The sequence below is a fragment of the Henckelia pumila genome, chromosome 1, assembly GCF_033568475.1.
Source record: "Henckelia pumila isolate YLH828 chromosome 1, ASM3356847v2, whole genome shotgun sequence".
NCBI lineage: Eukaryota > Viridiplantae > Streptophyta > Magnoliopsida > Lamiales > Gesneriaceae > Henckelia > Henckelia pumila.
Genome location: NC_133120.1, coordinates 77,080,543 through 77,096,153, shown reverse-complemented (window position 1 = coordinate 77,096,153; position 15,611 = coordinate 77,080,543). Strand labels below are relative to the sequence as shown.

At 41.2% G+C, this 15,611-nt stretch overlaps 2 protein-coding genes across 2 annotated transcripts; both read right to left on the bottom strand.

Annotated features, from left to right (window-relative positions):
• Positions 1-3,544: 3,544 nt before the first annotated feature.
• LOC140865749 (protein NRT1/ PTR FAMILY 8.1-like) lies at positions 3,545-6,338 on the bottom strand. Its single transcript, XM_073270494.1, has 5 exons — positions 6,285-6,338; positions 6,086-6,194; positions 5,619-5,836; positions 4,541-5,100; positions 3,545-4,400 (listed from the first exon to the last, which is right to left on the bottom strand). The coding sequence occupies exons 1-5, from the start codon at positions 6,336-6,338 to the stop codon at positions 3,545-3,547; spliced, it is 1,797 nt and encodes a 598-aa protein (XP_073126595.1).
• A 280-nt stretch (positions 6,339-6,618) lies between these two features.
• LOC140875393 (cytochrome P450 81Q32-like) lies at positions 6,619-15,096 on the bottom strand. The gene is made up of 2 exons (XM_073279057.1): positions 13,738-15,096; positions 6,619-7,407 (listed from the first exon to the last, which is right to left on the bottom strand). Exons 1-2 carry the CDS (start codon positions 14,671-14,673, stop codon positions 6,793-6,795), a joined length of 1,551 nt encoding a protein of 516 aa, XP_073135158.1. The 5' UTR covers positions 14,674-15,096; the 3' UTR covers positions 6,619-6,792.
• Positions 15,097-15,611: the final 515 nt, after the last annotated feature.

Genomic DNA, 15,611 nt, shown 5'->3' with positions numbered 1-15,611 from the left:
CAATGGCTTAGGAGCCATCTGAAGAAAATGGTTCATACTAAAACGCCTATGATCCTCATGATGATGTCTATGGTGATGTCTCTTTGGTGGATCACCCCAACGATCACCGCTAGCCTGACTTTCGTAATCATCATCTGCCATCTGTCAATAACAACAGACAACTCTTAAAATCCGTTTTACTAATTCCCAGTTGCAATGCGCTCTGATACCAATAAATGTAGCGACCCTACCCGGATCCACTATCTAATCAGAGTGATTAGCGCAAGCAACAACAATTAAAGCGTTAAATAGCGGATAATTCCAAAGTACAACAAATCCAATCGGCAGAATACAACCGACGATAAAAACAGTGTATAATTCTTTATACAACCAAATCGAAATTAGGGTATCAAAATCCCTAACAAACTACCTCTGCACGGTAGCAACCTTAACCCTGCTGGGAACCACCGGGACCGTCCAGCCTCAGACCTGACCCGCCACAAGGTGTCCCAAAACATGAAACATAAAGGGCGTGAGCGACTACGCTCAATACGGAAGCAATGATATAAATACAAATATGAGCATGCACATGACTTTAAAAATCAGGGTTAAATCACTTTACTCATGGCGCCTGGAATACACAGTACCGGGCAAGAGAGCGACTCCGCGTGGTACTCGTATATTCCCAAGACACGAATCCTCAGGAAGAATCACCTCGACTGATGGAAACTGTCATGACTCACATCATACCCGATGCAGTCTCTGTAAAAACATATGCATGTGCTAAAAATAGTAAAACATAGCCAATACAGCACATACATCATGCATCACACACATATGTATAAATATCATGCCGGCTATCTCGGTCAGTACTTACGTACCTCTAACATTGCAGGTCAACTCCTAGCACACCCGTCTAGGTCCAAAGCCTACAAGTCTGCTCTACTGCGTCTACACATGCAAAAGTCCATGCATCACTATAAACGCTCTAAAAGCCTTAACTAAGCTATTTCATACTTCTAAATATTTTTAGGAAGCCAAATTATACCTTCGTCCGTCGTCAGCCCGCTGGTGTAGAATCGCCTCAAAACTTAGGCACACCTCCGCTACGACACCGGGATCGCTAGGCAACTTCCGGATTCCCAATAGGATGTCTAGAACTCCGTAGATCTAAGTAAGAAGGTTCGAAAACCAGAGGAAATGAGGGGAAATCGGTGCACAGAATGAGGGCTCGGACCCCTTATTTATAGACGGCGATCGGAATGTCCGATCCCTCATCGGAACGTCCGATCGCGAACGGATCGTCCGATCGTGACATCGGAACGTCCGATGTCACCTCACGTGCGTAAGCAGTGACGTCATCTTGCTGACGTCGGTGATGACGCCAGCCCTAGCTAGAACGGAACGTCCGATCCTCCAACGGAACGTCCGATCCAGATCGGAGCTTCCGATCTGTGCTTCGGAGCTTCCGATCCACTTCGGATAATTTTAGGCAAAATTTAGTAATTAATTTCCTTAATTACCTTGATTAATTGCGGGTCACTACATGATCATTTCCCATGAATACAGATCCTCCTGAGACTGGTTCATACTGATCGAACCATTCTCTCCTTGACGTCATATGCCACGTCGCTCCTGAATCCATAATCTATGCATCACAAAATTTGTGTCTGCCTTCCGCAACCGTTGCTGCTTCGCTGAATAATATTTCACCACCGCCTGAAGTACTGGCCACATTTTCTTGAGATCCCTTATCGATGCTCTTCGTACACTCTCTCTTGAAGTGCCCTTTACCGCCACATTTAAAGCAGTAAATATTCTTCTTCTTACTTCTTGACTTGGATCTACCATATCTGTGGCTCCCACTGGAGTCACGCTCCGTCAATCTTCCTCTCGTCATCGATAAAGCCTCTGCTTGCTTCGATGTTGCCAACCTATCTTCCTTGTTCCTTCGACGACTCTCTTCTCCAAGAACCGCAGTTAAGACATCGTCAAAATTTAAATTATCCGAAAGAACATTGTTGGTAACATTGATGATGAGCTGATCGTATGAATCTGGTAGACTCTGAAGAAGAAGCTCCGCACGTTCTTTTTCCTCTATTTTATGCCCCATAGACGTGAGCCGGGAAAATAGAGTATTCAGTGTATTGATATGGTCGGTCATCGATAAGGATTCCGCCATCCGAAGAGTATAAAGCTTTCTCTTTAGGAAAATTTTGTTGTGTAGTGACTTGACCTCGTACAATTTTGTCAGAGTATCCCAAATAACTTTTGCGTTTTTTATTTCAGAGATACTTGACAAAACTTCATCCGCTATAGCCAAGTGCAAATTGGCAACAGCATTGTGATTCATCTCGTTCCACTTTTGATCGTCCGTGACATCCGTCGGTCTATCTCCAATAGCTGTCAAGCAACGCTTTTTTGTTAGAATTGCTTGCACCTTCAATTTCCACAGCAAAAAATTGCTCCCGTTGAACTTTTCTATCTCGTATTTTGCCGTCATCATGACTACAAGAATCCTGCCTTATAAAATCTTCAAAAAATCTTTTCTGATGCGGAAGATCAGTCAAAGCTGCAATCACAGAGCATACTCAAAATTTTAAGAAATTTTACGCCAAGGCTCTGATACCACTTGTTGGTCCCAGGTGCGGCATCACGAGATAAAAACTATGAAAATTGAAGAATAAAATAGACACCAAGATTTACGTGGAAAACCCCCAAAAATTATTAGGGTAAAAACCACGGGCAAGATCAAAAGATTTCACTATAATATTTGGAGAATTACAACATCTTTCTGTGTTTCCAAAGAGACACTCACTCTCTTATACAGGAGAAAACCTATCTCACAAATATATATAGAAATAATTAAGGAAAGAGGAGAACTCAAGAATCTGAGAAATGAACTTGAGATGGGATGATTTCGAATGTTGGGAATGCATCTATTTATAGATGCCAAAATCTGAACCTCAGGTGTTAATACGCGTGAAGGAAAATCAGAATGAAATTGCCTTCAGCTACACAAATTTTCTTCAGTTGCACATGGAATTTGACTAAATGCATATGAATGCATTAATTATGCCACTTGCCAACAATATACTCACCCATCTTTGCCCGAACAAATAATATTTTCGTTAAAAAAAGTTGACCTTGAAGGAGACCCCTCCGCATGAGTACGAGGTTCCATTTGCCCGTGCAAAATTTAAATTGAGGGATGTGCGCGAGTAGGCAGGAACCCGAAGGAGAGTACAACATGACTCAAACTCCAGAGTTACCCCACAATATTTTAGTAGAAAATATGTTCACACGAATATCGAACCCGCAACGTCGGAAAATTTCTTCACACGCCACCTCAGACCTTACCAACTCGCATGCATACGTCGTATGGGCAATAAATAACAAATAATATTTTAGTGCAGCTGAACTTGATGACTTCTCTTTCGGGGGAATTAATTATTATAACAGTTCACAATTAGGTCAACACTTGCAAATGAAGCATGCTTAAAACAAGTTCACCAAAACAAATCATTTGTTACTCTAATTCCCTTGTTACAATCATGAATTTAACTTAAATCAATGTCACGACACTCCGAAATTCCACCTTATCATCACTTTCGCCGGCCGATTCATCTCTCACACTCCCACCGCCTCCATTTCTCCCCTTGTACCACTTCGCTACACACACATACACCAAGAAATTCACACAGTTTATCCCTGTCAAAATCCAGTAAAAATAGTCCAGCCTGCTTTGATTGAGATCATCCCTCAGCCACCCTGTTTTCACCCCTCCTGTAGTTTTCTCTATGATCTTGACAATGGCGGTACTCAGCCAGCTTCCTATCCCAATCTCACACAGAAACATGGCGCTGCTTATGCTTCTTGTCCCATCCGTAGCCTCGTCGTAGAAGAATTCGAGTTGTCCCACGTATGTGAATACTTCTGCTGTCCCGATGAGGAAACATTGTGGGAAAAGCCAGAAAACGCTGACGGCGGAATGATTTCCCCTGCGGTTTCTTTCAACCAATGCGGCTGAAACCATGGCGAAGATGGAGACAAACAGGCCGATACCCATTCTCTGGAGGGAGGTTATCCCTCTTGGATGGCCTGTTTTGGCACGGAGAGATGGGACGATGAGCTTTTCGTATATAGGTACCAATATCAATGCGTTTATGGCACTAAAAACCGGGGTGGAGCTTGCCGGGATTTCGAAATGAGGTCCAAGTTTTCTGTCCATGACGTTGGCCTGGACGATGAAAAACGTGGAGAGCTGCGCAAAGGAGATGGCGAGGGCGATTGTTGTTGCCCAAACGGGTAGGATTCGGACAAAAGATTTGAATTCTTCCACTTGTGTTACAGTACAGAGTCTCCATTGATTCTTGGTGTTGCACTCCGGGTTTGTTATCACAGCTGCTTTATCAAGAAATCTGCAGGTAAAATGATATAGTTAGATTGCATTTAGCTTATTATTAGAATTATGTTTCCTTACAAGGAAAAAGAACAAGTCTTTAGCAAGAACTATTGTGAAATACCACCCAATATTCCAATACATTGAATAAGTACTTGCCTGTATTGTTCCGTGTGAGCAAGCTTTCGTGCACCAAATATGGCAGATTCTCTGGTGTTCACCTCATACAGATGATCTCCTCGCCCCACTTCGACGCCTCTAACATGATTCCTCACAGAAGCCACAATCACTTGAACAAATCGTGTAAAAGCACTTCCCATCGGCTTCTGATACCGATACTTTGTCAAACCAACAACCAAGATAAAGATTGAACTGATCATTGCCGCTGTTGGAACCCCAAACCCCCAAGTCCATCCGAACCGCACTTGTATGTACACCAAAAGGGTTATCCCTGAAAGGGCTCCCATGTTTATGGCAAAGAAAAACCAGTTGAAGAAGCTGTATTTTTTATGTGCTTCATTTCTATCAGATTCGTCAAACTGGTCTGCGCCAAAGGAGGAGACGCATGGCTTGATGCCTCCGGTCCCAAGGGCGATAAGCGCCAAGGCACAGTATAGGAAGGCTGTTTGGCTGGTGGACGCTGGAATGCAGGGCTTTTTCGTGCAGTGAGGTGGTCTTAAGCTGTCTATGGAGGCTGAAAATGTAAGCAAAACCATTCCCTGATACGAAAACACGAAACTATAATGAATTAAACATTGGTGCAATGCAGAAGACCAGTAAATTAGATAGAAGAGCATCTGAAACTTGTTGATAAATCTACAAATGCATGCGAATTAGACATGAGAAATCGAGGACCGCGAAGGCAACGGCTTCAATTAATTATTAATAACTGGTGTATGCATCTTAAAGATTGACTTATATTGTAAAACAAAGCCACATACTTATTTTAGCTTCTTTATATCAACCTGTCCTTTGCAGTACAAAGAACAGTTTCGTTTCCTAAAGAGAAGCCCATCCGTGAGTTTAAACGAGAGACTTTCTTAAATTTTAAGTCATTTTACAGTTATTTCTTGTGAAGTTGATGCAGAACAAATATTATATAGTACTACAAATATAACTAGGATTAATAATGAACTTATGGGGAGTGGTATCAAATTCTTGAATAAGCTAACTAGATTTGAAAGTTTAAATGTTTGCCGGTAAATAAAGAAAAGATTTATGTTTTGTTGGTTCTTACAACAGCGTAGATGCAAGAAAAGATCATGATGGTCAGGAAACGGCCCAAATATGCATCAGCAAGAAAGGCTCCAAGCAATGTAAGAACATAGGCTGCTCCAATCCAATCTGTTACGTGTGTGGCGGCATTGGGGATAGGCTGATGCATTTCACGTGCTAAATAGGGCACCATACTCACAGCAATTGCAAAGAACGCCAACCTCTCAGCCACCTCATTTACTGCACTCAAGAAAAAGTACATAAGGCCAGTGGCTTGACTGTATTCATAAAAAAAATTTAGCACTTGGGGATGGCCGCCCTGGCCCAAGCTCTACTACTACAACAGCATGATTTCAAGTATCCTTTGTAGTATATAGAAGAACTTGGGAGACATGGACAACTTAATATATGGATATATTGATCACTGTTGCAGATAAATTAATTACACTTAAGATTTCGACAATAATATCGTATCGCAAAGGAACAAACCTATGATGAAAGGGGAAGCTTTCCATCCTCCGGTGGACTGTTTATCAGCAATCCTCCCTTTATAATCAACACAACCATTCGAAACCAAGGTTGAAGACATGCCTTGTTCCTACAAAAACCAAATTCCATGCAATTTAGGAGCCAAAAAAAAAAAAAACAATCAAACTTAATGATCACTGAGTGTGATTTAAATTCCTGCCTTATTGTTTATCTTGTCTTCAATCCCGTCCATCGATAGCTGTCCGGCGCTCATTTCTTCGTGTTTTAGAGACAACTTGTTGGTATTTTGAGAATCACAAGATAATTGCATTTATATACAAATTAATGTGTCCTTGACAGTTCATTGTTTTCGGGCTCAAATTTTATTTAAATTAAGTTTGACTGGTAACTTTGAAGTAATTTCAAATGCTGATTTTGACATGGTCGTGGCTTTTTCTGAGCGGCACATGAGTTTATTATACTTGTTTCTTACATTTAAGAGCTGGAAAAAATTAAAAAGTGTTAAGCAAATAGTGTCCTTAATAATACAGACAAATTATTACAGTTCAATGCTGAAATATATATTATGAACCATAATATATATTGTTATATTGACATAGTCAATATAGGTGCCGGCCAAACATTCAGTCCAATGAAATAATAAAAATAATGAAAGGTTAATATTATTACTCCATAAGGTATGCAGATGCAAGAAAATTAGACAATGACTAAATGAAAGAGTACTCCATTGTGGCCTCCCTGGGCTTGCATACAGCTTCCAAGGCCTTAACTTTCGGTATACTAAAGCCGGTGCCTTCTGTCATGTCCACCGGCTCCCCGTCGACCCTCTCCCACTCGAAAGCCTGGATCATCGCCCCTAGGGTCAACCCGAGAACCCTGGTGGCAATACCTCCACCGGGGCATTTACGACGTCCGGCTCCAAAAGGCAGCATGAACCCTGCATCTTGCTTCCGGCCTGTTTCGTGCCTTTCGGGGATGAACTTGGTGGGATCCTCCCACGATCTTGGATCCCTATGAATGGCCCATAAGTTCACTAACAACATGGTGCCCTTTGATATGTCGTAGCCACCAACTACACAATCTTCGGAGGATTCGTGAGGTATGAGAAATGGCACGGGTGGATATAGGCGCAACGTCTCGGTTATTACATTTTGTAGATAGGTTAGTTTTGGTAGGTCTTGCTCGTCTAACTGTCGATCCTTTGGGACATTGGCTTCGATTTCTGATCTGATTTTCTTGATTGATTCGGGATGGTTAAGTAGTAGTGCCATTGCCCATTCCATGCTTATGGACATTGTATCTGTTCCCGCCACCAATAACACCTATATTTGTGAAAAATCAAAAGTTAACGAACCAAAAATGTTATTTCTACTAAATAAATAGTACTTCATTTCTACGATGGTCCACAATAACAAACAATTACATGGTGATTTGAAATATTTCAGGATCACAAATAGTTTTTATTTACTTAAAACTTAAAAGCAAGGTTTAAAAAAATGTGAAATGTGAGAACCGTGAACACCATATGTTAAGTTTTACAACTTTAAACAGGTTTGTTAATTATTATGAGTTTAACGTTAAAAAAAAATTGTTTTAAAATTTTGTTAAAATTTTTATAATTATCGCATACCAAAAAAATCTTATTTGAAATTTGGCAAAAGAGAACATAGTGAGTAAGCTCATTTAACCACACTTAATGTGGTCAACTTAGAGTTGACGTTTTCCCAAATTATAGCATTGTCCTCCTCATATTTAGCATTTAATATCATTTTAGAGCAATACTTAAACCTTGTAATATAACTTATGTAATTATCTAAATTAATAGAAGACATAAATGATTCCGTTTCTTGTTGACACTAATTAGTACAACTCAATCTAAGATTTGAACTTTGAATTAATTAAGCAAACCTTATTTTCAATCAGCATAGTTGTTGAAGTATGCTTCTATCAGATTGAATGAGAATAGAGATGAGATCGGATCGAATAGTACAGATCAGATGAGCTCGGTGTTCAGATGAGTTCATGGTCCAGATCGAATACTGGGATCAGATCGATGTGATGGTCAGATGAGTCTTCGGATGAGTTCATGCAGATAGATAGCTTAAGTATTGTAACTTGGTTAGAAGTGAGATGAAGTTTCCGTAAAGCTGGAAGCTTGCAGGCAGATCGATGCAGATCGAAGTGCGAGAGCAGATCAGACTGATGAATGAAGGCTTATCGGGCTGGACCATGTTGACTTTATAATTGGATTGTAAGTTACTGTTGACCTAAAGCCCAAGATAAAAGTCGGTGTAATTCTTTATATAAGCAGATGGAAGATGGCCGCAACGAACATAACAGAAAATCAAATTCTTCAGAATATATTGAGAGAGAAGAAGGAGAGATTTTGGAGGAGAAAACTTGGGCGGAGATTGTGACGGAAAGATTCAAGTATCAATAGCTTGAATCGTGTCTGTATCTAGCATTAAGAGTTTTCTGGTCTATCTCTGTAATAAGCTATGTTCTTGAGCTTGGATTGTTCTGTTGGTGATTAATAAAATGGTTGTGTTGCTCTCTCGTGGACGTAGGCAAATTCATTGCCGAACCACGTAAATACTTGTGTTGTTTATTGCTTTCGCGTGAGTGTTTGAGTTTGATCTGTATGCGTTGGTTTTATCGGTGTTTCTGGGATTATTGTTCTTGTTTCCTTGCGAGGTGAATTCTCGGAATACCAAATTTTGGATTGATTCCTAACAAGTGGCGCCGTCCGTGGGAAACTAAGTAAAGATGGTGGGATCAATGAAGTTTGATATCGAGAAGTTCACGGGCAAGAACGATTTCTCGCTCTGGAGAATTAAGATGCGGGCAATTCTGATACAACAAGGATTGGTGGAAGCTCTTAAGAGGAAGGAGGAGATGTCTGATGATATAAAGAACAAGGATGAACTACTCGAGAAAGCACACAGTGCAATTATTCTCTGTCTGGGAGATAGACCTCTTCGGGAGGTAGCCAGAGAAGAATTTGCAGCGGCTGTGTGGCTTAAGCTTGAGAATCTATACATGACGAAATCTCTGGCTAACCGTCTGTACGCGAAACAGAGGTTGTATTCCTTTGTGATTAAGGATGAGAAGAACCTTGAAGACCAGATCGAAGAATTCACCAAGATATTGGATGACTTAGAGAATATTGAAGTAAAGCTAGAGGATGAAGATCGGGCTTTGATACTTCTGAATGCTCTTCCAAAAGCATATGAAAATTTCAGAGATGCTTTGCTGTATGGATGAGAACAGACGATAACCTTGGAAGAAGTTATGTCTGCTATTCAATCCAAGGAACTTCAGAGAAAGTCAAACAAAAATACTGAATCACATGGAGAAGGTCTTACGGCGAGAGGCAGAAGTGATAAGAGGACATCCAGTGGGAAATACAGGCCAAAGTCCAGATCGAAGAGTCAAGGAAGATACCAGAACAGAAACTTGGGTAATATGAAGTGCTATGCTTGTCAGAAGGTTGGACATCTGCGAAGAGATTGTCCGGAAAGGAAAGGGAAGCAGCAGGAAAAACCCAAAGAAGATGGTACTCTGGCCGTATCTACAGATGGATATGACTCAGCAGAAGTATTGGTGGTTTCTAAAGGTGATCAAAACCACGAGTGGATACTGGATTCAGGATGCTCCTTTCACATGTGTCCTATAAGATCTTGGTTTGAAAAGCTGGAAGAAGCTGATCAGGGCATGGTACTGTTGGGGAATAATCAGTCATGCAGAATAAAAGGCTCTGAAAATATCAGAATAAGGATGCATGATGGGATCGACAGAGTACTCACCAAGGTGAGGTATGTGCCTGAGTTGAAGAGAAACTTGATATCATTGGGAACGTTTGATGCTCAGGGATATTCATTCAAATCAGGAGCAGAAAGTATCTCAGTGTCAAAAGGATCTCTAGTTGTTATGAAGGCTGTCAAAAGAAACCTCTTATATGTACTACAACGTGAAACGAATATTGGAAGTACAACAAGTATTCAGGAACAGCAAGACAGAACCAAGCTATGGCATCTGAGGCTTGGACATGTAAGTGAGAAGGGATTACATGAGCTGTCTAAACAGGGTCTGTTAGGTGGAGATAAGATTGAATCACTGGAGTTATGTGATAGTTGTGCTCTTGGGAAATCAAAAAAAGTATCATTTGGTCGAGGAAGTCACACAACTGAGCAACCATTGGCCTACATTCATTCAGATCTATGGGGTTCTTCTCGGACAGAAACTCATGGTGGAGGCAGATACTTCATGTCTTTGATAGATGATTACTCAAGGAGAGTATGGATATTCATCTTAAAGACCAAGGATGAAGCATATGACAAGTTCAGAGAATGGCTGATGGCAGTTGAGAACAAGAGTGATAAAAGAGTTAAACACCTGAGAACAGATAATGGGCTGGAATACTTATCAGATACGTTTGTGAAGTTATGTAAGGAGAAAGGCATTACCAGACACAGAACAGTGGCAGGAACTCCACATCAAAATGGCTTGGCAGAGAGAATGAACAGAACTCTTCTAGAAAGGGTCAGATGTATGTTGATCAATGCTTCTCTACCTAAGTCCTTCTGGGGAGAAGCATTATCTACTGCGTGCTATTTGGTCAATAGGTGTCCAATATCCAGCGCGATTGGTTTCAAGACACCAATGGAAAAATGGAGTGGAACACCTGCAGACTACTCAAGCTTGAGGGTATTCGGATGTCTTGCATATGCTCATCTGAAACAGGACAAGTTGGAAGCAAGGGCAGTCAGATGTATATTCATTGGGTATCCAGATAGGGTGAAGGGTTATAAGGTTTGGAACCTGGAGTCAAGAGGTCCAAAGTGCTTCAACACCAGGGATGTGAAGTTTGATGAATCCAAACTGGGATATAAAATGAATACAGATGGAAAGGACAGTCAGATCAGTGTGAATGATAAACTACCGATTGAGGTGGAGTCTTCTGTGCCAGATGAAGATTCAGATGAGATGCAAGATGATGATATGACAGCGAGTGATCCAAAAGAGGACTTAAGTACTTATAATCTTGCAAGGGACAGAACCAGAAGGGAGATCAGAGCTCCTAAGAGGTTTGGTGAAGCTGATCTGGCTTGGTATGCGCTGACAGTAGCTGAGGAGGTGGAGTATTCAGAGCCGAATACATATGATGAAGTTATGGCGAGTAAACAGAAAAACAAGTGGATTGAAGCTATGAATGAAGAGATAAACTCACTTGAGAAGAATCAAACCTGGAAGCTAGTAGACAGACCGAAGCATCAAAAGACATTGGGATGCAAGTGGATCTATAAACAGAAGGAAGGAACTCCTGGTACAGATCAGATCAAGTATAAAGTAAGATTGGTTGCAAAGGGTTTTGGTCAAGTAGAAGGGATAGATTTTAATGAGGTCTATTCTCCAGTGGTCAAACATTGTTCCATCCGAATTATGTTAGCACTGGTGAACCAGCTCAACTTGGATCTTGAGCAGATGGATGTGAAAACTGTGTTTCTACACGGTGACCTGGAAGAAACTATTTATATGGAACAACCAAAGGGCTTCATACATCAAAAAACCCAGAACAAAGTCTGCTTACTGAGAAAATCATTGTATGGGCTAAAGCAGAGTTCGAGGCAGTGGAACAAAAGGTTTGATGAGTTCATGATTGGTATTGGTTTTATGAGAAGTCAATATGACAGATGTGTCTATCTGAAGAAGGATGGTGGGCAGGTTATCTTGTACCTACTGATTTACGTTGATGATATCTTGATCGCAAGTAAAAGTAGGACAGAGATATCATCCTTGAAACAACATCTCAACACAGAGTTTGAGATGAAAGATCTGGGTGAAGCGAAGAGAATTTTGGGCATGGACATAGTGAGAAACAGGAAAAGGCAGGAGATTCATCTAAGTCAGAAGAACTATTTGAAGAAGGTTGTTCTGCGGTACAACATGAATCATGCAAAATCTGTCTTGACCTCTCTGGGACAACATTTGAAGCTATCTGCGAATCAGTCACCTGAAAGTGAGGAAGACAAGAGGAAGATGGTTGGTATTCCATATGCTAGTGAAGTGGGGAGTCTCATATATGGAATGGTGTGTAGTAGGCCTGATCTGGCATACACAATCAGTGTGGTGTCAAGATTCATGGCTAATTCAGGAACATATCATTGGGAAGCTCTGAAATGGATTCTCCGATATCTCATAAACACAACTGGGTTGGGGTTGAAGTTTGAAAAACAGCAAGATGAGATTGATCCGGTAGTTGGATATGTGGATTCAGATTTTGCTGGGAACTTAGACACTAGAAAGTCGTTGACTGGTTATGTGTTCACCTTTTATGGCACAGCGATCATCTGGAAGTCAAATCTACAGTCAGTGGTTGCCCTTTCTACCACTGAGGCAGAATTCATAGTTGTTACTGATGCCATAAAGGAAGGATTGTGGTTAAAAGGGATGATAGTGGAGTTGGGTGTAAAACAAGATCAAGTTGTAGTACATTGTGACAATCAAAGTGCAATACGCTTGACGAAACACCAAGTCTATCATGAACGATCGAAACACATAGATGTGAAGATGCATTTCGTGAGAGATGTGATTGAAAAAGGAGATGTGATCCTTGTGAAGATAGCATCAGAAGAAAACCCTGCAGATGCTATGACAAAGTCACTGCCGTATGCTAAGTTCAAGAAATGTTTGGACTTAGTTAATGCGGTGGTTGGGAATTAGCCAAGGGGGGATGGAGAGCAACATTCAACCTGAAAGAATCAAGGTGAAGATTGTTGAAGTATGCTTCTATCAGATTGAATGGGAATAGAGATGAGATCGGATCGAATAGTACAGATCAGATCAGCTCGATGTTCAGATGAGTTCATGGTCCAGATCGAATACTGGGATCAGATCGATGTGATGGTCAGATGAGTCTTCGGATGAGTTCATGCAGATAGATTGCTCGAGTATTGTAACTTGGTTAGAAGTCAGATGAAGTTTCCGTAAAGCTGGAAGCTTGCAGGCAGATCGATGCAGATCGAAGTGCGAGAGCAGATCAGACTGATGAATGAAGGCTTATCGGGCTGGACCATGTTGACTTTATAATTGGGTCGTAAGTTACTGTTGACCTAAAGCCCAAGATGAAAGTCGGTGTAATTCTCTATATAAGCAGATGGAAGATGGCCACAACGAACATAACAGAAAATCAAATTCTTTAGAATACATTGAGAGAGAAGAAGGAGAGATTTCGGAGGAGAAAACTTGGGCGGAGATTGTGACGGGAAGATTCAAGTATCAATAGCTTGAATCGTGTCTGTATCTATCATTAAGAGTTTTCTGGTCTATCTCTGTAATAAGCTCTGTTCTTGAGCTTGGATTGTTCTGTTAGTGATTAATAAAGTGGTTGTGTTGCTCTCCCGTGGACATAGGCAAATTCATTGCCGAACCACGTAAATACTTGCGTTGTTTATTGTTTTCGCGTGAGTGTTTGAGTTTGATCTGTGTGCGTTGGTTTTATCGGTGTTTCTGGGATTATTATTCTTGTTTGCTTGCGAGGTGAATTCTCGGAATACCAAATTTCGGATTAATTCCTAACAATATCCATTTGAACATTGAAAACATTGAGATTAATTAATTAAAGAGTAGAATTAAGTATATACATTACTTACAAGTATAATCCCTTTAATAAGCTCGTCTGTATAATACTCCGCCTGATCACTTTCTTGCAGCGACAGCAAGTGACCGATCATCGTCTTCTCCAAGCTCTCATGGCTTCCACCACACTCCTCCTTCTCCTTCGACGCCATTTCCCTCCGCTCATTCACTAGATCTTGCAAGAACCTGTCCAGTTTCCCCATCAGATTCGCGAACCTCTTCTCCAAACCCTGGAAATCCACCCACTGCAGAAATGGCAGAAGATCACCCAAGTTGGTGTTCCCACTGTGCTCCAGCATCTCCCTCATTATGAACCTCACCCTCCTCGCCTCTTCCGTATCCCCCACATTCTCTCCGTAGTATCTCTTCCCAGCCATGGTCATGGAAAGCACGTTGAAAGAGAGCTCGATGAACTTCGACTTCAAATCCACCCTCGTCCACCCTCCACCCCCGAGCTTTGAATCACGCTGAAGCTCTCCGAGAAGCAGATCGAGTTCCCTTTTCCGGGTTTTCGCGAACACGGCGATTCTAGCCGGGGAGAAGATCTCCAGCGCAGCGATACGCCGGAGGTTCCGCCAATGCTCTCCGTAGGGGGCGATGCTGATGGTGGTGTTGTTGTAGCTGAAGTGTTTGGTGGAAAGGGTGGAAGGGCGGTTGGCGAAAACTATGTCGTTCTTGGTGAAACATTCTTCGACGGCGGATGGAGAGGTGAGAACCAGGACTCTGCGCACGCCCAGCTGGAGCTGCATGATGTCGCCATACTTGGCGGAGAGAGCTTCCAGGGTGCGGTTCATTGGCTCTTTGACGAGGTGGAGATGGCCTATGAGTGGCAGTGAAAATGGGCTTGGGGGTCGATTTTGTCTTTGTTTTCTGAGAAGAAGAAAAGGTTTTGATGCTAAAAGGGAAGCTAATATGATCACAAGGATGATGCAACACAAATTTGGTTCCATTTCTGGATATATATTAATTATGGTTTTCTCTGCAAAACTTTGGTTGGTTGGTTGATTGATTATTCAATTTCTACGTGCATATGTTTATATATATAGGATCGGAGATAGTTGAACCAACTTGCAAAAGAAGTGTCTCTTTTGGCTGGTATATCATTATTATGTTAAAGACACAACACTCTTGGTGAGGTTTGATCTTTGAAATCAAATGAAATAAATTTTGGAATACTTTATGTGTGAAGACTCAAAATTTCAGAAGCACCTCCCCAACCGATGGAATTCAAAAAAACAAGCAGCTGATTTGGGAGAGGGTGTAACAACCATAGTAATAGTCATAGTAATGGAAAATGATGGAGAATTGTAACAGCCATTGTAACATCCATGGTAATGGAGATTAATGGCTATTATGGAAGATAAATGACTGTTAATAGGAGGCCTTTGGCAGCTATGTGAAGCCTGTAAATAGGGGATTAAGCTGATGGAAAAGAACACACAAATTTGAGCATATGCACTACCCAAGTTTCTGTCCAAATCCTGAAATTTCCAGCAGCAGAGAAAACGTCATTCCTATCGATAAATTGCTTTAAATCCCATCTCTACCGTTCCTATTATACCCACACATGTTTTGAATAACATATCCAAATTTTAGCTCAATCCAACGGTTAGATATACGTAAAAGTCCTTCACAATAATACGTGGCAGATTCTAGTCGAGAAGGGAGCGACTCTAGTTCGTCGACCAAAAATGGTATCAACTGATCTTCAAAGCCGATCTTCACCGTTCATAATCTTTTTCACATCCTTATGAACGCTGACAAAATTTGTGGTTGATCCGACGGTTCAATATTCCGAAAATACTTCTGCAAGTTGACTGAATTTTGTTGCATACAAATCCGAAAATAAGGTAAGTGGGTTTTTGTTTCTTTAAGTCATCTTTGTTTC

Coding starts and splice junctions, on each gene's coding strand:
- LOC140865749 (XM_073270494.1), bottom strand. CDS start 6,338: ATGAGCGCCGGACAGCTATCGATGGACGGGATTGAAGACAAGATAAAC. Junction 6,195..6,284: donor AAGACAAGATAAACAATAAG/GCAGGAATTTAA, acceptor TGGTTTTTGTAG/GAACAAGGCATGTCTTCAAC. Junction 5,837..6,085: donor AGCTTCCCCTTTCATCATAG/GTTTGTTCCTTT, acceptor TCTTGAGTGCAG/TAAATGAGGTGGCTGAGAGG.
- LOC140875393 (XM_073279057.1), bottom strand. CDS start 14,673: ATGGAACCAAATTTGTGTTGCATCATCCTTGTGATCATATTAGCTTCC. Junction 7,408..13,737: donor TTATTAAAGGGATTATACTT/GTAAGTAATGTA, acceptor TCACAAATATAG/GTGTTATTGGTGGCGGGAAC.